A 25,173-nucleotide genomic window follows, 5' to 3' on the forward strand; every position below is an offset into this window, starting at 1 on the left:
TGTCTTACTTGATGAAACTTAATGAAGCTTTGACCCAACTTCTACTTTTTCAGTTTGTCATGCAGCAATTAATGGTTAACCCTGTCAATGCCCGTTTGAAAAAAATCCCAAGCTAGTCTCATAATAAACATCAAGTCCATTTATTTTTGTTCTATAATTTGAGACACCATGGTTGTTATAGAACTAATAAATTGGCTTTTGTAGAAGATGAGAATTAATTTACAATCAATGATTTATTGAAAAGTATAAAAAGTGAACAAGCTGGAATACCAGCAATGCCAAAAAAAGTAACCAATAACATCAAAATGCTGAGAACAATGGTACAATGATCAACATTTTGAATTTTAGTAACAAGATTATCTGTGACAAAAAAGAGATGCGAACAAGCTGATCATCCCATTAGCATGCTTACTATACATTATCCTTCTACAACTGTTTAAGCTAACATATATTCCATAAAGCTTCCCATTAAGTTAAATAACATTTACTATCAATCATAACAATAACAAAAATGTATTTTTTTGATGCAATCTTCTGTTTTCTTCGCTCTTGCAAAACGTCGATATCTAATTACAAAATAATATAATATTGAAACTGGAGCTCTTTGCTTAGTCAGATGTGACTACCACTGTTTGAAAAACACTTATTTATAAATAATCAATTTGGTTCTATTAAAAGTCATGGTTCGTAATGAGGAAAACGTTTCCTTACGACAATAAGGAATACATAATAAGCAAATGCTGGTTTCTTATTGCCGTTCTGAAATATATGTATATGCAGGATGTACCGTAGAGGCGTTTTTGAAATGTCATTAGTTTAATTACGTTTTTTAGTGGGATGCTTTTTTACCCAGTTATATATTAAGATATATAGATCTCAATCACCATCAATAGTTGCAAGGTTGCATGTAGCGCAGAAATGGGTTTTAAAAATTATTCTTCTTAAAAAAAGGGGGCACCCACAAACCACCGCCCAGGGTCCTCAATATAGATCAGGATTTGTGTTCAAAAATAATTATTTGTAAAGAAAAATTAGCACACGGATTTACTAGATATAGTGGGACATGGAAATGTTGTTTTGCGGAATTCCAAACATGCACTTGGACTACTCTTAAATAGATAATGTCAAACAGTAATTCTAGTAAGAATGTCTTTCTATTTTGTCATCATTTTTAAATTGGGATTGTCTATTTTTGAGGATGTGTAAACTATATTTGTGTATTAAGTATTACAACCTCTTATTGTCAATTTTTAATCTTGAGATGCACTATATTTTAAATATAATTGTGCACTAAATAGTTAGCAGATTGTAGAATTATATTGGTTGTTGGTGAAATTTTGTTTTTATTAGTGGGTATTTTTATGATATATAGTATTAACTTGAATTTACCAATTTCGTAATAGGTAGAGAAATATATTGTAATTATATAGGTTGTTTCAAATTCGACCCTTAACATGGAAATCTCGGAATCTATAAAAAGTACGAAGATCATTAAATTCCGGCAAAGTTGAGAATTTTTGAGCTTAATAGGTCGCTTAAAAAATTTAAAAATTCCGAATGGTTCCGAATATATTCGAAAAAATCGATTTTATTTTTTTCTAAGTTTATTTCTTATCCGATTTTAAGGTAATTTGCACTTTTGCATTACCGCTTTTTTTTGCATCATCATCAACTCTGTTAAAATAGAGCCAAACATCATCAAATCTGTTGTTTCTTATGGACGCTATATTGGATTTTTAAAATCTGTGCAATGTTACCTTTTTAAGAAGTTATATTTATTTTTTGTAAAAACCCGAATTTTCAGAAAAAAAATTTGCCGCAGTTTGCTCTGATAAACTGACAAGACTAATATAAACTGTCATAAATATCACGTTTTAAATATTTTTGTATGTTTTGTTAGTATTCTAGTACAAACTGACAGTTATTTTTACTAATAATTTAAGCAATTATGGGTCAAAGAAAAGCAAGATATGAGTAAAATTTATTTTAAAATCAGAATTTTTAAACTTTTGAAATAAATTTTAACATTTTTCGGAATTTCCGAGCATTCTTATATATCATTATATTATATTTGGAAGGCATTTAAAATAAAATATTTAATAATTCCAGGACTTTAGGGTCATTTTCCACGTCTTTCAAGTATTTCAAATAATTTTTCTTTTAATTTGACTGGTTTAGGATAAGTCTTTGTTTCCAGAAATTTTTAAAAGTTAAAAAAAAACAAATTTTTGGTATTTTCTGGATTTTTTGAACATCCTTACAATATCCTAGGCATTTGGAATAACATATAATTTTATTACCTTAGGGTCATTTTCCATGTCTTCCAAGTATTTTCAATTTTGAATTCCAGAATTTTTTTCTTTGGGACTTTAAGGTAATTTTTCCACGCCTTGTAGATATTTTCAATATATAATATTGCAATATAATGTTTTTATTTCATTTTAGGTTTTTAGGGTGGTAGTAGCTTCCACGGAGGAAAATGTGTCGAAAATCCACGATCTTGTACTGGCAGACCGCCGATTGAATGTGCGCGAGATAGCTCACAGTAGGCACGTCGAAAGACCGCTTAGGTCATATCCTGCATTTTTTGGGCATGAGACAGCTGTAGAGGTGATTGGTGCCGCGTTTGCTCACTCTGGACAACAAGCGCAACCGTGAGACCAGTTCAGAGCACTTTTGACGCTGTTTAAGCGCAATCCGAAGGAGTTTCTGCATCGTTTCGCGATGGTCGACGAAATATGGATCCACTGGTACACACCAAAGAGCAAGGAACAGTAGAAACAGTAGACTTTACCCGTCGAACATGCTCCGAGGAAGGTGATGGCCAGCGTTTTCTGGGAATCACAAGGTGTGATCTACATCGACTACCTGGAGAAGGGCAGAACAATCACAGGGTTCTCCTATGCGGAATTAGTGAGTCAATGCCGAATTACATACATAAAATATAATTATTAAACGGCGAAGAAAAAATACTCTTCCACCATGACAACGCGCCGGCTCACACCTCCGTCATCGCCATGACTTAATTGGTTGAATTGGGCTGCGAACTTCTGCCATATCCACCGTATTCGGCAGATTTGGCCTCGTGCAACTTCTTCGTTTTCAAACTTGAAAAAGTTACTCTCCGGGCAGAAATTCGAAACGAATGAGGAGTTTATTTCCGCCACGGAGGCCTTCCTTCCAGTCCTCCAGAAAACGTATTTTTCAGATCGGTTAAAGAAGTTGGAGCATCGCTGGATGAAGTGTGGATCAAGTTAAAAGGAGACTATGTAGAGAAATAAATTGTCACTTCTCCCAAATTTTCATTTTTAGTAGGCTTAATACTTATCGGACCATTCTCGTAATATAGTAATGACTGAGTAAGTTGAAGAAGTCAAACAGCAGGAAGGAGATACAGAATATGAAAAAAAAAATTTTGATAAATTGGGACGCTTATTAATAACTGCATAAGGGTCAGATATTTAGTTCCTTAGACCTTGTTTGTTTTAGACTAGACAAAACATTTCGGAATTATTTTTGAAAGTATTTAAATGGTGATCTGAGAGGCTCAGTTTGCGTTTCTTGTCTATCTATCTGACAATCAATTAAAATTATACACGGAGGTGCTTAACGTGCTCCAATAACTGTAACAATTTAGGGAAAATCGTGCTTTGAAATGACTTCCTATGAGAGTATCGGGATTATTCTTGGCCTAAATGTGATCATTATCATAAAATTGTATTAATACATTACGCCATGAACTGCACAGATCTATTATCTCTAGTAAGGGGAAAAATACGGGTCAAGGGAAAAAACAGAGCTTAAGCAGGTTTAAGATGATATAGGATAGAGTTGTTAAATTGCTAAAGTTTTCCATGCAATTGTATACAGTGCGGCTCTTAATTGCTCTCCACCCCCCCCTTATTTTTTAAATGCGTTTATTTTACTACTTTTTGGTCCCTAGTTCATTTTACAATACTTCAAAATGGCGACGGGACGCCATTTTGAAAAATAAAATGAGCTATTGCGTTTTTAAGATTTTTTTTTAAATTTGGTAAATTGGCATGTTTTTGTCTTTTTCAGGTTAATGGGGTAACTTTTTAATTATTTCAGTTATTTCGAATAAAGTTTTGTTTTATTCCAGGCTTGTAGAATTAGTTTTTCAACTTTCCAGACACTTGCAAAAGATTTTTTATGACTTCCAGGCATCTAACGTATCTCTGTAGGTTTTCCAGAAAACTGGATTAATTTTCTATTTTACTTAAGACCGTTTTCCAGGATTTCGATAATTTTTTTAAATATTTTCCAGGATTTTTGCGTAAAAAATTCCAGGCATTAAACGGAATTTTGTAAAATAAAATGGAAAATGACGTCACAGGCTTGGAAAACAAAAAAATATTTTAAATGTCTTGAAAAAATTAAAAACATTTAAAGTTCCCAGAAGACAAAACAATATATTTAAAAAAAAATAGGAAATTACGTTAAATGCCTGTAAATTATGAAAAATGATTCTGAAAAATTAATAAAGCTGGCTAAAGCGATAAATATAATATGGGCAAAATCTAGCCTAAATGTTTGACCAGTTATTTATAAAAATGGAATTTTGGGTCCTTTCCAGATGATGTTTTTTGTTGTTAAATTTATTGTTTATTTATTTATTTACCAACGCTAGTTAAATCCAATCTTTTTAAATATTAACAGGTGTTTCGAAAATAATAAGGGTGTCACCCTGAAGTAAATGCACTACTACGGTATAAAATAATAGTATTTCTGTCGAACGTATACTATTTATTGACAGTTTGAATATTGTCTTGTCAGTTGCAAATTTAGTTTTTCTCAAAAATTCAGGTTTTTAAAAATAAAAATAATACTTGTAATACGTCATTCAAAAGGAAATTTTGCAAAGATTTTAAAAATGCAAAAACCAAACATAGCGCCTATAAGAAAAATCAAAGTTGATCATGGTTGGAAAAAAGACGAAACGTCTTTTTAAAAATTAAACCGATTTATCAAAATTTCGTATTTTTAACTTTCTTAAAGGTCATGTTGTTAACCTCAAAAATTCTGCTTTGCCCTAATTTAACTATCTTCGTATCTCTTATAGATTCCGAGATCCTCATGTTGAGGGTCAAATCACCCCCTGATTTTTAACCATACTAATACTTCTAGGTATAATACAATTGATTAGAAATCCTTATTATGTTGTTATGGAGTAAACCACATTTATTTCCATGAAAAATATACTTCTGCATAGGGATTATTTAAGCCTGTAACTACGTGCCACGTTTACAAAATAGACGTTTAGAATTCGAGAGATCCATCAGACGTATCATGTAAAGCCTCTGTCTGGAGGAGTTCGTTCATTTTATGTGAGTTTTTTTTCACTTTGAAAATGTCAAGGACATCCACTTTAAACGATGAAAAATCCCATTAAAGAAAATCGTTTAAATCAGGCAGCAATTTCAGTGTTGACTGAAATACTGAAAATATTAACCGGAAAGCTTTTAAGCCGTGAAGTATATGCCGCTGCAGCAACTCCGTTTTTGTACAAGCTTAATTAATTACGAACTTTTCCAATTAAATTTCTTGAAAATTAATTTACTAAGGCACAGTTTAACTTTTAAGACTGAAAGCAGTTAAATAGCGATTTACTCTTTACTAAAATAAAACGCTCAGAGGGAGAACTTCAATGTGTTTCTTTTCTTTCCCGTTTTGTAGTCTAAATTAGTTGAAGTTTTTCGGTGTTTTCTGCAGTAGTGTTAAAAAAGCTTCACACTCCATTATATTATTTTCACTTACTACCGCCCAAATTACCATTAGAGACTAGGTTTAATTTAAGAGAAATGCCCCTATAACAACACACAGTTGGTTTCCGTCAAAAAACCAGATGCTACTGCACTAAGACAACCCAAACTGCATTGTCACACACATATAAATAGACACACGCGGTGTTTTCGACATATGGCCGGCTATTCACGATTCACGACGGTTTTTCGAGGTTTATTTGGACCAGATTCATTTTTATTATTAGCCTGAAAATATTTATGACCAATGAACTTTGAATTAAAAAAAAATTGAAACAACACATTCATCAATACAATGTTACTACTTAAGGAGGAAATACAAAAGTGAATTAATTCAAAACTAAATTTGGCAAACAATCTGATCATGCTATGTTAGAAATTCGGTTCGATTTGCCAATGCTTTCATTTCGGTGACTAATTGAGGTTTTGTTGTGGGCAACAACTAGTGTAAACTTTGGCAAAAGGGGGATGCACCATTTACTGCATAGGATCTGCATCATACTGGATAGATATTTTTTAGGGAAATTAAATTATATTTCCTAAATGGTGCCCATAGGATTCACAGCCCTAGCTGTTTAGATGTAATGCAGTGTACCTGTTCTGGCAAAATTGAGAGGGTAATGTCTTTAAAATATTTAGGTTGATGAAAATCTTAACTGGAAAACACATGTAAATTATGTCACAAAAAAGATTAGAAAACTCATTTATAAATTTTATGAGCTTAGAAATGTTTTGACCCTTAAAATGTTAAAAATGGTTGAATAATATGGGGCAGTGCAAGTAACACAAAAAATTCTAACCTCTTTATACCTCAAAAATAGATTAAAAAGATCATGATGTTTAAGAATAAAAGATTTTCCTCGAACCTACTCTTTCAGCAGAGTAAACTGTTGACATTAGAGCATTAATAAGATGCATCCTAACTGTCCAAGGAAATAAAATTAAATACTCTCAGATAATTATCCAGTTTTCTGTATATATGTAGAATTACACTTTTTGTTAAATATTCTGCGAACAGATCAGGTCTAGGTGTCTAAAATTTAATTTTTTTATTTACTAATATAATATATTAATATATATATCATAATATATATAATATAATAATATAATATAATATATTAATATATCTATATATATTAATATTAATACTGATTTATTGTAATTACGTGTTTATAGTAGGTCTGATGATGCTTTATTAGCGAAACATGTAACCTTCATGACATATATTAAAAATGTTTTATTTAAGATCGAGACTTGGAATTTTAATTTTGTCTCTACTTACGTAGGTCTCTTTGAGATGATGGACGAGTTCTTTCAATTGAGTTAAATATGTTTACTCTCACAAGTTGTATAAGGTCTAAACACAAGTGTCAATTGATATCCAAGGGATTTCAACATTATAATGTCGGTAGGCTTATAATGAGAATACCAACTAGCACTCATAGTGAAAATGACCTTGACCAGCTGATCCTTTGCCAAGTATGTTATTAATTTTATTGCTTACACTACTATTTTGATCTGATTGATTATTTTTTAAACTTACATAGTCATTCACCATGTCAGGACCCATAATGTTCTGGACAACTGGCTGGACTTAACACTGAATTCCAGATATCAGTAAGTAGACGCCACACATCGGTTTTAATCCAAATGCACTAGTAAATAAACAGTTCTTTTTCTCTCACTTTTTAATCTATACCACCTATCGTAGAACAAAAACAAAAAAAGAGGATATTGGGGTATATGTTTTACATGAAATTATTCATGAAATAAGAGACACTTAAAAACAGATTTATTAATTGGGATTATCTAGTAAGAAATAAATGCCCGATTAACTGAATCTTCTGCCTTATTAAACATGAAGTTTTGAAGTAAACATACACCCTAATGGACGATATTTTATTGTGCTTTTGTTTTTAATATTACGACCCACATAAAACGTTTACTCACTATCTTCATTGAATTACGTCAATTATCACCATTTAATTTAATTAGGAAGGCCTTTAACAGAACAAGAGGTAATTATTACTATAATCAGGTCGCCTAAGTGGCCGTCATCAGTTCTAACACAAGAATTATTATTACACTTGAAAAAATCTCTCACCATTCGATACTGATAAATCTGAATGACATAAATTCTGAGATCGAGACGTTATTTTACCAATTTTTCATTATTTATTCAACCAGCTGTCAAACATACCATTAAAGTTCCGAAATTGCCCAATCAATTAAAACCTTTACGTTGTAATGAAACTTTTATATTCCAAATGCATTTTTCTTTAATTTATAGGTGGTTTTATGACGGAAAATTGTACACTAAATTTTCACCGGTACCAGTAAGTTTAAACATCGTAAAAATTAGCAACCGAAACAAAATTGAAAATAACATTTTTATAGTCGCCTATAGACAAGTTCGGCTAGCAATGCAATATTTTTTTGAATGTATTACTGAATTTAAAGATGCAGTAAAATTTTTAATTATTTACACATTTTTGGTCCTATATATTGTCACTTTTTAAGGATTTAGTATCACTGCAATATAGTATCACAATTTTATTCATGAACCATTTTCTAGCAAGGTATTCAAATCATACCATAAGTAGTAAGTTGAATTGAAGTTAAGAAACCTGATATATCAATTTATCCTTCACAAAACTCATTGACCACTCTTTTCATGCATTCTCCCAATACTTCCCAAGTCAACCAGTTATTTGATCCAAATTTGTCTATATTTAAATTGACTTTGATTCTCCTAGATCACTGTTGTATAATTTTATCGCAATCCACTTTTTCAGAAAAATCCCCTTATTTTGCTCTTGACAGACATGAATTCCAGGATAAAATTGTCTTGTTCACTCTTTGTTTTTAAGGATTAAAATAAGTCCTGAAATTTCTTAATGTCTTCCAATGTAAACATTAAACAGACGTCAAATGACGGCATTTTAGCACTCACCCCTTGAAATAGGGTAAAAATAATAAATCACACCACAAGGAGCATGTTATGCAAATAAAGTTCTGCGTTTCTATTAGTCGCATTTGGAGTTGTCCAAGTGTTATTGCTCGTGGCTAGCAGTGTAGCCATAGCTTTAGTTTCAGTTATTAGATTAATTTAATTATGTCAATGTCAGATATGTCAGTTTGGAACCAACCGTCAGTTAATACAAGTCACGACATTGTTTTCAAACCATTATTGGGATTCTAAAATTAAGACTCGACGCGATTATATGATATAACTGATTCTAAATAAGATTCTCAATTGTGAGTATAGCAGATTGCCTAGTTTTTGGCAATTTGTACACGACGCTTGGGTAAATCGTCTCCAACAGGCGATGTATGTAGCCTTCTCCTTATTTAATACGTGGAAAATCTATCACCATCCTTATTTAAAGGTGTTTGGTTCACTGTTTCTCAAAATCGAATTATCGTGAATTATCTGTCTCTCTTGTTTATGATATAATAAAATATAGAGTTGTTTATTTTTACTATACAGTAGTGGCAGAAAATAGAGCAACTTTTAAAAAAATAAAATAATAACGGCCTTTATCCGTTGATTTAAAAACACGAATTACGAATTATAGACTGTCACAAAAATGGTGAAAAACGAATCAATATTGCAAGAAGGTTTAGTTTGAATAAATCTATAGTATCGCGAATAATTTCACGTTATGTGAAGCATGGACATGTTTTACCTAGAAAAAAAACAGGAAGACCAAGAAAAACCGATAAATATCAAGATAAACAAATTTTGAAAATATCTCAGAGTGATCAATTTTTGGGTTCAAGTAAAATAAAGCAGCGTTTATCAGAAGAATTAGGCGTTCAGGTATCTTCAAGGACAATAAGAAGTAGATTATGCGAGGCCAAATTATTTGCAAGACGTCCAGCAAAAAAGCCCTTATTATCTGCAAAAAACAGACGATCCCGTCTTCTTTTTGCTCGATCTCATTTGCACTGGACAATTAATGACTGGAAAAAGATAATATTCAGCGACGAATCAAAGTTTAATTTGTTTCAAAGTGATGGAATAGCATATGTTCGACGTCCTGCAAACCAAAGGTTAAATCCCAGATACACTTGTCCAACAGTAAAACATGGTGGTGGATCAGTTATGGTGTGGGGCTGCTTTTCCGGTTTCGGAATGGGGCCACTTCATAAAATTGATGGGATAATGGATAGATTTATGTACAAAGATATTCTGGAAAATGAAATGGTTCCATATGCAGACGAGAAAATGCCCCTTAGGCACATTTTTCAGCAGGACAATGATCCAAAGCATTCTTCTAAATATGTAAAGGCTTGGTTTAGACAGCAATATATTCAAGTAATGGACTGGCCAAGTCAATCACCAGATTTAAACCCCATCGAGAACCTATGGGAAATTTTGGATAGCAAAATAAGGGGGAAAACTTACAAAAATAAGGACGAATTGTTCAATGCATTACACGAAGCTTGGATTAATATGGACCCAGTAATAATTTCTAGGTTACTGCAATCTATGCGCCACCGTTGTGAGGAAGTTATCAAAAATGATGGATATTTTACAAAATACTAAAATTGTAATTGTATTTCAGTTTTTACTAAAAGAAAAACATCAATTCTTAAAAACTTGCTCTACTTTTTTCCGCCCCAGAATTAATTTTTGTACATAAAAAATATAAACAAAGAATATTAAGTTAAATTGTTGATAGATTTATAATGCTTAGATCTTATTGGTATTATATTTCCAATATGATTGTATTTTCTTACTAAATAAAATAGATGTGTTTAAAATAAAGAAGTTGCTCTACTTTCTGCCACTACTGTATAAACCTTTACTGATTACAAACCCTTATAAAATCATCTATATTTTGATTTTTATAGATGGTTCTATATTTTACTATATGTGCATGCATCTATCCTAAGTTAATTGAAACTTTGTCAAATTTTAGGTGAGGATTACTTTCTTTCATAAATTTTAACGAAATTCTTAAAGAACAATCTTACAACAACTTTAAGAACAACTTTAAGAACAATCACAAATTTAAAGCAACTATCTTAAATTCTTAACTAAATGCAACTTTTTATTTTGTAGTTTTGTAAACATAACTCTCAAGAACTTTAGTTGCTTTATTTTCCTTCAGTAGGCACAACTGAAATTTGTCAGAGTGGCCAACATCGAAAGAAAAATCATGAAAAATGGCAGTCCCTTAGTAGTGGTCATTTACCTTTCATTGAATTGGCAGTCCAGGTATATTTATTAAGTTCGTGATACGACTATATTGCGAAATGTATGCAATTAATATACAGTCTCTTGTGATACAGGATGTCACAGAATAAGATGCTGATTCTTAAGGATGTTAATCCTTAAGTGAATTTAAGAAGAAAAGTTTAAATAAAGCTGTCCTTGACTTAAATCTTAATCTAAAAAATCGCTTATTTCATCATACCTTTAACCCTTTCGTTCCCATTGTACTCATATGAGTACAGTGAACAAAAAGACCTAGTGCTGACATCTATTTTTGAATTTTGAAATTTCCGTGAAATATAGGGATCTGTAAACAAGTATAATTTCATGTAGACGTTTAAAAATGTGGTTATCGCGATGCAGAATTTTGTTGTTGTTGATTTCGATAGTCAGTGTCCTGTGACTGCCCAACGTAAGTTATTGTTTTTTGTTACCATTTGATAAATCACTAGGTTTCATTGTTGATTATAATGGTCTTAGGGGATCATAAAACTTATTTGTTTTTGTAAGCCAGTAATATCACAAAATGGCCTCCCGAACCTTACTGTACTTATTTGAGTACAGTGGGCACTCAGTGTCTATTTTAGGAAAAATGTTTTGGGTCCTAATTTTTATAAACTAAAAAAAATTATATGTGATAAAATATGGTCTAATAAATTGTTTACAAAAAAACATAGAAAATATGTATTTGGCTCTGTCGCCTAACAATATTTTTTTATTGCTAGAACTGAAAACAAAAAATGGATTTTGATGACCTATGTGCCAATTCCCACCTCAAATTTTTATGGTAAAAGGTATCAAAGGCTTGGAGCTGCCCTAGAAGATATCTGTTCCACAAATAAGAACGTTCCAGCTGATATCATTATAATACCACCTGATCCTGACAGTCAGACTGACGAAGAGGATATAGATGATGATTTGATTGAACAGAATGAAGTAAGCCAGTTTCCTAGGGATATCCCAGGTCAAATTGAGGTACACTATGTGGCTAAGAATGAAGATACTAGTGATGAAAAAATGAAAAATCTACTAAAAGGCTCTGCAGCTATCAAACTAGAAGATGCTGGTCAATTGTTGCGAAAAAAAGAAAAATCCAGTGAACCCAGATGGACTGAAAATATTATTGATATATCTTTACCATCAACGCCTGGGGCCGCTGATCGGTTAGAAATAGTCAAAAGCGACTTACAGGATTGTACTCCAATTCAAATCTTTGAAAAAATATTTAATGACAAGATTGTAGACCATATTGTACATGAAACAAACTTATATTCCTCTCAAAAAAATAATCATGCCTTTTTCGTTTCTATAGAGCCGACATAAAATTGTTCCTTGCAATTTTGTTATTTACTGGATATCACAAGCTTTCCCGTGAGCGTCTCTATTGGAGCCTTGATGAAGACGTTGGCGTGCCCTTTATAGCAAATTCCATGTCTAGAAATCGTTTTCAAGATATAAAGAGATATATTCATTTGGCCAATAATAATAATTTGGACGGGAATGACAAAATAGCAAAATTGCACCCTTTGGTAGATCTTCTAAATCAAAATTTTTTGCAATGGGACATCTTTCACGAGGAGCTCTCAATAGATGAAGCTATGGTGAAATATTTTGGGCACCATCCCTCGAAACAATTTATAAAAGGCAAGCCTACCCGTTTTGGTTATAAGGACTGGATGTTGACCAGCTCCACAGGATATTGTTATTCCTTTGATACGTATTGCGGTGCCAAATCGTCAAATCCTGCTTTAGCTTCAAAATTACCCTTAGGATCAACGGTGGTATTAGACCTCTTAGAAAACATTGCAGTCCCTTCGGACCATACTGTGTTCTTTGACAACTACTTTACTAGTTTTGACCTTTTGAGGGCCACAGGTACTGTTAGGGAAAATGGGACCAAAAAATTTCCACTGACGAACAACAAACTATTTCAGAAAAAGGAACGTGGTTCTTATGAATATAGGTATGATAGTGATTCTCATGTTTTATTTGTAAGGTGGAAGGATAATAGCGCTGTAACTTTAGCAACAAATTATGACAAATTTGAACCTTTGTCAAGAGTCAAACGTTGGTCAACTGCTGCAAAAGAAAAAATTGACGTTCCTCAGCCATTTTTATTTCAAACTTACAACCAACATATGGGAGGCGTCGATCTACACGACCAAGCAGTCAGCAATTACCGAATCAATATTCGCGGTAAAAAGTGGTGGTGGTGCCTGTTTACCCATATGGTGAATATGTCAGTTGTAAATTCATGGAGATTACATCAATTAGCCTCAGTAGAGAAAATGGATTTGCTTGGATTCCAAAGACAAATTGTGTTGCATTACTTGAATTGCTTTGGCAAATCACGGTTTGTGAGACCTGCTGCTCAAGTTCTTCAAACGATTAGACAACACGAAGGTGGTCACTTCCCACGCAAACTGGAAAAGCAATTAAGGTGCACTGTGTGTCATCAAAGAGCTAGATGGGCTTGCATAAAATGTCAAGTAACACTTTGTTTGGAACGAACCTGTTTTATAATGTATCACTCTCATTAAAATAAGTTTTCTTTTGTAAAATAAAAAAGTTGTTTTGTCTGCCAAGTTACCATTATACTCATTTGAGTACATATCTATATCTAAGTTACCTTTAGAATAAGAATATAGGTTTTATACATCGTTTTGTTAAGAATATAGATATTATCACAATGACGTGTATTTTTTTTATTTTTTTGACTAAAAGGTACCGTGGGATCTAATGGGTTAATAATTTACTAAATTAGTTTATGAAATTTCAGCACACACCCGCTGAGTATTGACAGCCATTTTTTGATGTATTTGTTACGTTTGATCAGTGGCGTTCCTACAGGAACGTAGACTAAATATTTTTTTTTAAAATATTATGTACATCATTGATTCTTTGTAAAATAAAAACTATTTTTTTAATCCCTATTCATTTTAGGCCAAATTTGGTGTCAAGACTTTTTTACGCCCGACATGCGATAATTGCGAAAAAAAAAATAAAAACATTTTTATCAATGGATAATTTATTAGTAAAAAAAAAATTATTTACTTAATAAACATATGTACATACATTTTACCTTTAAATTAAAAGCACAATAGGTGAACAAAATCGAAAATAGTTTAGATAAGCTGTTGCAAGTGGCCACCAGGACACTCAGGACAGGAGTTTACGACATAGTTTTATTTGAATGTTTCTTCTTAAACTCACTTAAGGATCACCATCTTATTCTGTAACACCCTGTATACCTATAAAACAAAACCCCTTATTTTAAAACAGGATGAATCAAAACTGAAATGTACCGATTTTCTTTTTCTATTCCCATACAACCTCTAAGAAGGATTCTCAAGATCAAAACATGGTCAGGCGCAAGGCGTCCTGAAAAGGTGCGACGCCCTTTAAGAAAAAAGACAAACTAACATTAAGTCAGTCAAAACAACTGGGTATGTTCACACACAATTGATAAAGTCGATGAATAACAAAATGTCAATGTTAAGCCATTATTATAATCTCTGACTAGTGAGGGTCACATTAACATAATAAATCAAAACAAAAGCATAAAGTAAACGATTCAAAAATCCTCCACAAAAAAGCCACTTTTAAAGGAAACATAATATACCCTCAGTTAATTAATAATAAAGGCACCCCCGTACTACACAGTTGTCAGACTTGCCGCCGGTTGTATGTTTTGAAAATACGCGGGCAAATCAAAAACCGAACGGTGTGAACGTTATCATGAACCGGTGGGGCCGCGTAAAACGCGACGGACTGAAGTGAACTAAACTGGGGGGGAAAACACGAAACGAAAACAAACGTCGTCGTCGTCGCGTTTATAATATGGAAAAGAAGAAAGATAGGCGGAGGTGTTGTTTTGTGAGGAGGCGCGCGCAAATGCGAGGTTGTCGGATCGAATAAAAAGTCGCCCCGGTTGATTGGGTGTGTGCGGTCCGCGATTTTGGCCACAGCAAGTCGACAAGACGAGGAGGTCGCTTTCTTGGCCGCAATTTAGAGGCAGATGTGGTTACTCTATCTCGGAATTGTAGACGTCAAGTATTTAGAGCAATTTCGTTCGGTCGGGGTTTTAAGTATGCTGCTTAAAAATATTGGTTTTATTTATTTATTTGCATATGAAGGGTATAAGAACAATCACAATAATAATAATAATACAAAGAAATAAAATATACGTCGGAATTTAGGCAAACCAGAACACCTACAGTAGTGGCCATAATTATAGCAACAAGTACATTTTTCCTTTAAATTATATGATGTGGTAGATTAGAAAAAAAACTGGTATATATTATGATGTATTTTTTACAAAGCTTTTTATTTATGTTTATTTTTTTGTTACTTTATAAAAGAAATAAAAAATGGGAATTTTTTTTAGGAAACGAGTTGGACAAAATTATAGCAACACATTTTAGAAAAATCAATTTATTTATTCTCCAAAGTCAAAATAAGATTTCAATACAATAATATTCTTCAGTATTTAGTATAGTACCCTTTAGCCCTTATAACAGCAATGCATCTTTTTGGCATGGATAAAATAAGTTTGTTTATAACATCATGATCGATTGACAACCAAGTATCCTGAAGAGCTTCGAAAAGTTCTCCAGCATTTTTGAAATTCCTGGTTCTACACCTGTTATCCACAATTTCCCAAAGATTTTCTATTGGATTTAAATCCGGAGATTGGGAGGGCCACTTCATAACATTAATTTTTTCATCATGGAGAAACTCTTTTATTAGCCTTGAAGAATGTTTTGGATCATTGTCATGTTGAAATTGATATAACAGCGGCATATTTTCTTCAGAATAGGGTAACATAACATTCTTTAATATATCCTTGTACATAAATCGATCCATAATCCCTTCTATTCTGTGAAGAGGTCCCATACCATACCCCGAAAAACAGCCCCACAGTAAAACTGAACCACCACCATGCTTAACTGTAGGAGAAGTGTACCGAGGATTAAATCTTTTGCATACAGGACGTCGAACGTATGCAGCACCATCACTTTTAAATAAATTGAATTTTGATTCATCGCTAAAAATAACTCTGCGCCACTGATCAATAGTCCAGCCCTGGTGTTCTCGAGCAAATTCAAGTCGGGCCTTCACGTTCTTCTTGGAAAGAAGAGGCTTTTTTGCTGGTCTGCGTCCAAACAACTTATTTTCAAATAGACGCCGCCTTATGGATCGTTCACTAAGATCGGAACACCCACTGCCATCCAAAAGCCCTTTAATTTTTGAAGAGGACAAAAATGGGTTTTGCCTGGAAATCCGAACAATCATTTTGTCACTTCTTTTTGAAGTTTTCCGGGGACGTCCCGAATTTTTTTTGGGTACTACCAGCCCTGTGTTATTGTATCTTTTCACTATACGTGATACAACTGATCTGTGAAGAGCAAAATTTTTTGCAATGGATGACTGTTTGATGCCTGACTTATACTGATTAATTATAAGTTGCCTCACTTCAACAGACACGGTTTTACCACGACTCATACTGTTATTTAAATAAGTTAATAACTACCAAGAAATCACAATATAAATTGTTTCAATATTGCACTTCAATAGATTGAAAGAGCACTAAATTTCAAATGTTGCTATAATTATGACCAGGTGAAATATTTGCAATTACAAATATTTATTGTCAGCAAAAAAACAGGTAGGCTTTTTTTTATTTGAATGAGAAATTTTGTTTAAATATTAAGAGGCCATCTAAACCAGTGGCGTACTTTTACGATTAAAACATACATATAATAGTTATTATTAAATATTAGTAAAATTCAGATTTGTTGCTATAATTTTGGCCACTACTGTATATATGACGTAACCTGATACTACACACATGCCCAAAATTTCATTGCACTTACAATATTGTAGATTTACAGTTACAGCTAAATGTACATGGTTAGTTACATGGTAAATGTACTAAGATAAAAATTTAAAATTATCACATTTAAAAATTATAAAACTGCAATTACAAACACATATATCAAAGTCAAAATCAAGTTTATTGTGCATTAATATAGCATATATCACGAACTTAATAAATATACCTGGACTGCCAATTCAATGAAAAGTAAATGACCACTAGTAGGTGGCCGCCATTTTCCGTGATTGGGTCCTTTCGATGTTGGTCACTCTGACAAATTTCAGGAGTGCCAATTGTAGAGAAATAAATAAAACAATTAAAGTTTTTGGGAGGTTATGTTTAAAAAAAACAGAATAAAAAGTTACATTTAGTTAAGAATAGATGCGATATGACAGTTGCGTTATTAGATCTGAGTATTTTTCCTATACTTCTTTAAGAATTTCGTGAAAATTTGTAAAAAAAAAACAATCCTCACATAAAATGAGACAAAGTTTCAATTAACTTGGGATAGATGCATGCACTTCAAAATATTTATTTTTAGTGATGTAAATGAAGGAACGTTCCCTTCCCCCGGCTCCACACTTGCGTATACAAATATTCGCTAATTAGACGAATATTTGGAAACGAATAATTATGTATGAATGTTCACTTTTCTGTCCATCCACACATGTTACTTTTGACCGAATAATTTTATTTTTGGTTTAAAATACGGAAAATATTCGCTTTGTACCGTCGCATGCTATTTAAGATGGATGATTATTCAATAGCTGCAGCTGCCTACTTTTTTATGTGTTACTATAACAATTTAAGGAAAAAGAAAAAAAAACCTACCCCCTGTCTAATACGCAAACACGGTTCAGCATCTGATAGGCCTTCCCATAGTTATCTACTTAGATACACGGAACATGATCTATACCTGCCTACCCCACATTCAGAGTTGGTCAAAAGTTCCATATTATATAATGCAAAAAAAATGCACAATCATCTGCCATTGGAAATTAAATCCATCACATCTTTTTTTGCAGTTCGTAAAGCATTAAAAGCATTCTTACTGGAGAGAGCTTTTTACACAGTTAACGATTTTTTTTTGTAATCATTGATTTGAAATTTCGCACTAGCAGATTATGTATTTTTACTATCTGTACATGTTTAGGTATACTGCTTTTTGTAGCTATTTTAGGATTTTTTATAATTTTTTACTTTATTACATTTTTTTTTAACGTAGAGAGATTTTTTAATGATCTTTTTTATTGACATTGTATACATTAAATTGTATATTTTATAATAATATTTTTGACTACTTACAATTTCTAAATTGTATTAATCTGTATATATTGTAGATAATCTATTCTATTTATTTATTTATATTGTTTTTAAATTTTGTTTTGTTTTTCTTTTTTTTAATTGTGTTTTGTTTGCATTTTTGTGTCTTTTTTGTTTTACAGCTTTGTCTACAAATTGTAACAATTTCTTGACAATAAAGCATTGATTGATTGATTGACCCTATGTCTTTCTTGCTGACGATGCTTTTGAACTAACCACAAAAATTTTAAAACCTTATCCTGGCATTCATAAGAAAGGGTCTTTTCAAGGGATTTTCAATTATCGCCTCTCCCGTGCGCGCATTATAGTTGAAAATGTATTTGGCATAATGGCCTCTGTATTTAGAGTTCTTAGAAAACCGATGTTATTGCAACCAAGTAGGGCAACTTTAATAACTTTGACATGTGTCTATCTGCATAATTATTTACGTAAAAGTAGAACTTCACGGCCTATGTACACGCCACAAGGCTCTTTTGATTCATTTACGGAAGATAAGGACTACCGACCCGGCTCATGGAGAAACGATTCAGAAAATATTTCCTCACTGCTACCACTACAAAAAATTCCACGTAAATCACCGCAAAGTGCTCAAAACGTGAGAGATGAATATGCGAATTATTTTATGACTTCCGGAAGGGTAGAGTGGCAAGAAAAATATAATTAGTTCAGGTTAATTAATTACTACTTATTTAAAGAATGTACCTAGCTGTCATCTAATATACCTATGTACAGGGTGATTCATTATAAATGTTTACCCCCCTTAAGTTTTTTAATATATCACACTTTTCTGGTACACCCTGGGGGGGGGTAAACATTTATAATGAATCACACTGTACCTTAATTAATATTTATTAATTAAATATAATCCACGTTAAACTTCTGATTTTGAGTAATAATAAATATAAAAATTAAAATTTACACGCTTTTCATATTAAAAACTTGTTTTGAATACCTAATCAAGTACCCTACCTACCATTTAAATATACCGAATAGCTAAATGACATAATTATGTATTTACCCCCTATAGGTATATTGTTAATTTATTTACCTCTGTATCAGTCGTTGGTACGCAATGGTAAACTGGGGCAAGGAACTTCTCCATGGTATCAAAAGCGAACCAACTGGGCTTAAAAATCTCGTCACTACCCATGCCAGATTTAAGGGATTTCTTTTTCTTATTAAGTAACATCCTAAATGATGCCATTAACGAGTCCTTCTGTTTTTTTAAATCGTTTAATGTGCAGGTAAAATTTAAGTTTTCCTGCAGTTTTTGCCAGGCATCAGCTACTTTATTTCTGTTTCTGTGGTCAGGATGCTGGGGATCCCAAAGACACGGTTCTGTTTGATACCCTTCCAAAAACGTCATAACTGCCTGGTTTGTCCACTCCATATTGCTTATTCCGCACCAAAAACTATTATATAGGTACTCAAATTAGCACATCAACAATATTTGCGGCAATTCTCTTCTACATAACCTTAGAAACTTATTTACATCGAAGGCGCAAGTGTAGACGATAATACGAACATAAGCGTACGAATATTCGGACCCTTTGATGTCTATTTGATTTACCGACTCAAGACGGAAAACATTCGTGTTCGGGCGAATATGCTAAATATTCACCAACGAACACGAATATTTTATCCACACATGCAGTATTTTTTCCGAATACCGATTATTCGTGGGCGAATAACGCAAGTGTGGAGCCGCGGTTCGTGCTATGGCGAATATTCGCGCCCGATAAATCGTTCGTGCGCGCAAGATAGATCGTTGTCTCGTGCGCGAACGTTCGCCAGAGAATTTTTAGCACGATTCCGTATTCGGCGCGCTTTATTTTACGGCGAACATTTAGTAGGTATTCGTTAGTCCATACTAAACGTCAAAATCGTGTGACGGTGAAGAGAGTGGGAATACTAACCCATATTGCCTGTAACCTTAATCTGATGGCCAAAGAGTCCCAAAGACAAGGTGAATCAACGTCAATGGAGGTAAACCAACCTCAATCCTTGGATCGCTCCACGTCTACACAGACAGCTCCTCCTCTGGGTGATCAGGTCCATGATTTATTATTAACATTAGAATCTGAGAATTCAGAGACTGACGAGTCCGATGACAAAGAGAGCGGGGCCTACAGTGTTTACGATTTCGATAGTAGCATTGGGCTTGACTACTCTTGATCTTGATATTGATCCACAATTAGAGTACCTGAGTTAAGTTAAAACTGTATTTTTGGTTTATTGCAGATTGTAGTTTATTTTTTCATAAAAAATTTCATCATAAAACGTTTCTCATGTTATTTTCATGTTACTTTACCTACTTTGTATTTGTATTCACATAGCATAGCACACAAACTATGCTCAGTTTTTAAGAATATAATATCAAACCTGATCATAATAACATAAATTCTTGTATATTCTGTATATATGTATGATGTTAAGGTTTTTATAAAGTTAGAACAATAATTCAGTGTTAGTATTTTACAAAGCATTAGGAGAATATTGAGCATTTTTCTAGGCATTTTGAGCATTTTAAGAAAAAATCATGAAAAATAAGTTTTTGAATACTTCACACACATCCCAAACATAAATTCTCAGGTTTTTTTCGTTTATGCTTGTTTATTCTCGTTCATGCTCGTTCGTGCTCAGGGAACATTCTTCTAAATTACGTGCTCGAGAATTTTACATCACTATTTATTTTATTATTCTGATAAATTTGAATCTTTAAATTTAATTTAGTTGAGAACACTTTTATTTACTTTTTATTTTTACATTACTGCTTTTCTTCTATAAACAGAGCTTTCACATTAATAGGTCCAACCATCTATAAAAATCAAAATATAGATGATTTTATAAGGGTTTGTAATTAGTACAGGTTTATAATTATATAGTAAAAATAAACTCTATATATTATTCTATGATAAACAACATAGACAGACAATTCACTATAATTCGGTTTTCAGAAACTGTGAACCAAATTTGTTAAAATAAGGATTTTTTGTACTTCTACACAATTGCTACAAGCTGATGATGTTGATATCATTCATTATGTATAAATTACAGCCAAGAATATATAATTGATTGAAAAACAATAAATAATTGAAATAAATCAAAATGAATAGTAAGTCAGATTAAAAACTTGATTTTAATTTTGTGGTGCATTTTGGAGAAATCAATAATTAATAATATCTGAATCTCCATTATGCTAGTGTCTATATTGTAAATAGATATTAATACAGAGAATAATTTAAATCTTATATTTATAAAATAGTGTAGTGTAATATCAGGATGTTATTGTTGGATTATGTTTTGTTTGTATTAACATTAAGTAACTAAATATATTGGTTTCATTGCATGATATTGAATTGGCAAAAGGTACAGAAATCCCAAAATTAACTTTACCCACAATACTTGCTTACCAGTTTTATCCATCTATGCTAAAAATACCTATGGTACTATTTCATAATAAATAGTACCAAAACTTTTATGATTGCTTAATAAATTTCACTAATTCCAATAATCCTTAAATCACAGGATTTAATTAGACATCATTGCTATGGTATATTCTGATTTAAATTTAACTGCAAACCTAAGGTAACACTATATTCACATCTTATTGTAAATTAAAAGCCATTTTAACACATTATGTAAACTAGGATAATGACATGAATAAATAATTGGAACAGGTTTGTTTGTAATTATAAATCATTCATATTTCAAAACAAAACAACAACAGGAAAGGTCTGCAAAATTATGATGAATACAGAACAACTGAACTCACAACTTCACTGAATAAATATGAAGAACTGAACCGAAATGTATCTTATTAGTTTTGTCTTTTGAAAATCACAATTCTTCTATTTATGCTTGTAAACAACAAATTTTATCATGTTAAATCTAAAATGTTCATTAAAACTTACCTGCTGTGGAATCTGTTGTCTTAAGGACTGTTGTTGTTGCTGCTGCTGCTGCTGCTGTTGGGCTGCCTGAACAGCTAGAGACTGCTGCTGTAGGTAGTGATGGTGTAAAGAAAGACTGCCATGTCCGGGTGGAGCCAACTGGGGACCACCGGGCATGTAAATTAGCTGCTCAGGTGCTAAGGGAGGCATATGTCCTTTACTAGAAAAAGAAAATGCTTATTTATCAATCAATCATAATCTTTATTTAGCAAAGTAGACTAAGTAATACAAAAAGATGGTAAGACTAGACAATTATAAAGACACTAGTAAAGTAATTGGAATTGAGTATAAATAAAACCTTAAAAAGTCTATCTAACTTAATAAATAATACTTAATCTAAAATAAAAATTATGTAAAAATAAAATGTTGTAAGAAAAAACAAAACTTCGAACGGACTTAACATATAAATTTAAAACAAAATGAAAGATGTACAAAATTACAAGACAAGCAACAATTAAAAATTACTCTCGATAAATTCCCTCAAAATCCTCTTAAACTGGTTTAAGTCATCACAGGTAACTTATTAAAATTTAGAATTTCTTTATATAAAACTGAATTTAGAGTTTGCGTTGTATTACACTTTTAGCTACTTTCAAAATTGCTCCAATGATGATCTTATAACCACTAAACCTCTCCATTTAATTCTCTCTTACCTGTAGTATATTCAGAAGTTGTGAGTTTAAAATTTTGGCTGTCTTTTTAGTAAAATCAATTTTTATAGACTGTTAAAAGTTGTTAATGAAATAACAATTAACTGTTAAAGCATTTAGGTTTTTTTTTTGTTTATTGGTTTTGTAAAATTACTTTTCATCTGTTAAGCATATGTTATCTTGTTATTAGAATTTTTCTGCTGGACAACTTTTCGTAAGTAAATAAATAAATAAAATAAAATCATTACAGCAACATGTTTTATAATAATTACAGATATCTCCAAAATCCTTTAATTTATCACAGATGTATTTGGGCAACATATTGTGTTTAATTTTATATATATTCAAGTCAAATCAAAATAGGCGTTATTATTATGTACAAATATATAGAATAAAAACAGTAAAAAAGAGAAATCTAAACAAAAAAAAGGAGGAAAATCAAAATCTATATATACATACACTGAAGACTCCACAAAACATTAAGCATAATAAATGCACATTAAACCAAATTCTTTGTTTAACTTTGTTGATTCTTAAAGCACTATTCAGAATTATTTCAAATTGATTAATTTTGAATTGTGGTAAAGTAGAACAAAAATGCATATGGGGAACTGCAATGGCATTATACTATGATAAATTTTTTAATATTTAATTTTATTGAAAAAATATTAATTTTGATTAGTTAATCACATAGTATTTTTATTATTTAACGTTGTCATTAGATATTCGTGTTTACCCGACTACTATACATATATGAGATTGTTTTGTTTGCTTATTAGAGCTTTCATTGTTCTATTGGCATTTAGTGTATTTATAATTAATACACTTCACATTAGCGAATAATCAATCTAGCTGCCTAGTGCTTTTAGCCATAGGCCATCACAGGCCAGCATAAAGGACCATTTTGGTATAAGACAAATGTTTTAAAAATAAAAAGTCACAAAGTAGGATAAAAAAACATAAGTCAGGATACAAATATATAAATTAATAGACCTAATGCTGATAAGTATGCTTCTTCCTTTTTTTCTCCTCTCTGCTGACTTTTCCTTGTCAATTACTGTTTTGGTCTTATGAAATAAAAGCCCTATTTGTTATTAGTTCTAGATATGTTATTTTATAGACAACTGAAATTCGCTTTTTGTATATTAGATCTTACATTTATTGGTTAATATCATGCATATTTTCAAAAATGTAGTTTTGGTAATTATTACTTGACTCTTCTCTATAAGCCTGCAAACGAGAACTTCTAGAACTACTAAAGAATTTTATTTAAAAAAATTGTAGGTATTACAAATGATTAAATAAATCGATTTATAAAGCTTTTGCCGGCAGCAGGTATACAGGGTGTCATGTTGCTGCAAAATGTGGAAAATCTCTGATTCAGGTAAAAAATCAAAAAATATGGAAATTAAAAATTTTTTCTTTCCACTCTAATGCTAAACTCAACTTTTTAGGAAAATTTTCTTAACACATAATCTGTATGGGCATAAAAATTTAATTTAGTAAGATATTTAATATAGATAAATAGTAGTAAAATTCTATATTGAGCAATCAATAATTAGCTAATAATAACAAACACAATAACGATTATTATTAAAATAAAAACTCACCTAACTCCCAGATCATAAAGGGTACTTTGTAATGTTGCTCCATAGGGTGCGCCGGAAGGCATTGCCCCAGGGGGTGTCGGGTCCTTGGGTCCTTGCATAGAAGGTGAACCTGACGAAACACCTTGACTGCTTGAAGGATATTTCCATTTGTCTGAATTCTGAAAAATTAATAACCACATTGGCAGTTTCGACGATTAAAATTCCAACTTAAATCAATGACTTACAGATGCCACTGAATCCCACTGAATTAGAAAATATTTCAAATCAAAAATAAACTCAGACTAGATTTAAATGACTCTTGTTGTTTGGTGAGTTTGTTTTGGAGTAAACAGAAAATGGGGGTTCAATGAGTGATCTGTTTCAGGTTAATTTTTAATTTAATTTAAATTGCAAAGACATTATATTTTGATGTCAATAATACCACATGTGCGATATAAATTTCTCTCCGGTTCATGTGATTGTCGATATCTTGGTGGATCATTACTCTTGGGATTAAGACCCATGTGTTTAAGTTATAGTTAGTAGGTATATTGCAGTTAATTTAAATTAATTTAATTTTGTTGAATATGTGATTATCTTGTTAAACTTTTATAATTGGGTTTTTATATCATATTAATAGTTATTTGTTCTAATTCTTTGGATAACTTTTGAGAATGTGACTTTACTTTACTCTTTTTCTTTTCTTTTCATTCTTTTAGGTTTGTTTGTGTGTTTTTTTTTTTTTTTAACTATATTTTTCATTGTTTTGCAAC

At 31.8% G+C, this 25,173-nt stretch overlaps 1 protein-coding gene and 1 long non-coding RNA gene across 7 annotated transcripts in view; one reads left to right on the forward strand and one right to left on the reverse strand.

Annotated features, from left to right (window-relative positions):
• Window positions 1-25,173, forward strand: part of LOC126744996 (uncharacterized) — a 431,319-nt gene that overhangs the window by 384,308 nt on the left and 21,838 nt on the right. The gene's annotated exons all lie outside the window — the stretch shown is intronic.
• LOC126744986 (pumilio homolog 2-like) overlaps window positions 1-25,173 on the reverse strand; it is a 335,676-nt gene that overhangs the window by 302,919 nt on the left and 7,584 nt on the right. For 5 of the 6 annotated variants that reach the window (XM_050452611.1, XM_050452614.1, XM_050452613.1 and 2 more), the window contains exons 3-4: window positions 24,422-24,579; window positions 22,123-22,321 (exon numbers count right to left, since the gene is read on the reverse strand). In XM_050452611.1, coding sequence (XP_050308568.1) covers window positions 22,123-22,321; window positions 24,422-24,579 — 357 coding nt within the window. Of the gene's footprint in view, window positions 1-7,326; window positions 7,486-14,629; window positions 14,819-22,122; window positions 22,322-24,421; window positions 24,580-25,173 lie in introns of those variants that run through there. The other variant, XM_050452615.1, reaches the window with a different exon arrangement.

This window comes from Anthonomus grandis, chromosome 15, assembly GCF_022605725.1.
Source record: "Anthonomus grandis grandis chromosome 15, icAntGran1.3, whole genome shotgun sequence".
Lineage (NCBI taxonomy): Eukaryota > Metazoa > Arthropoda > Insecta > Coleoptera > Curculionidae > Anthonomus > Anthonomus grandis.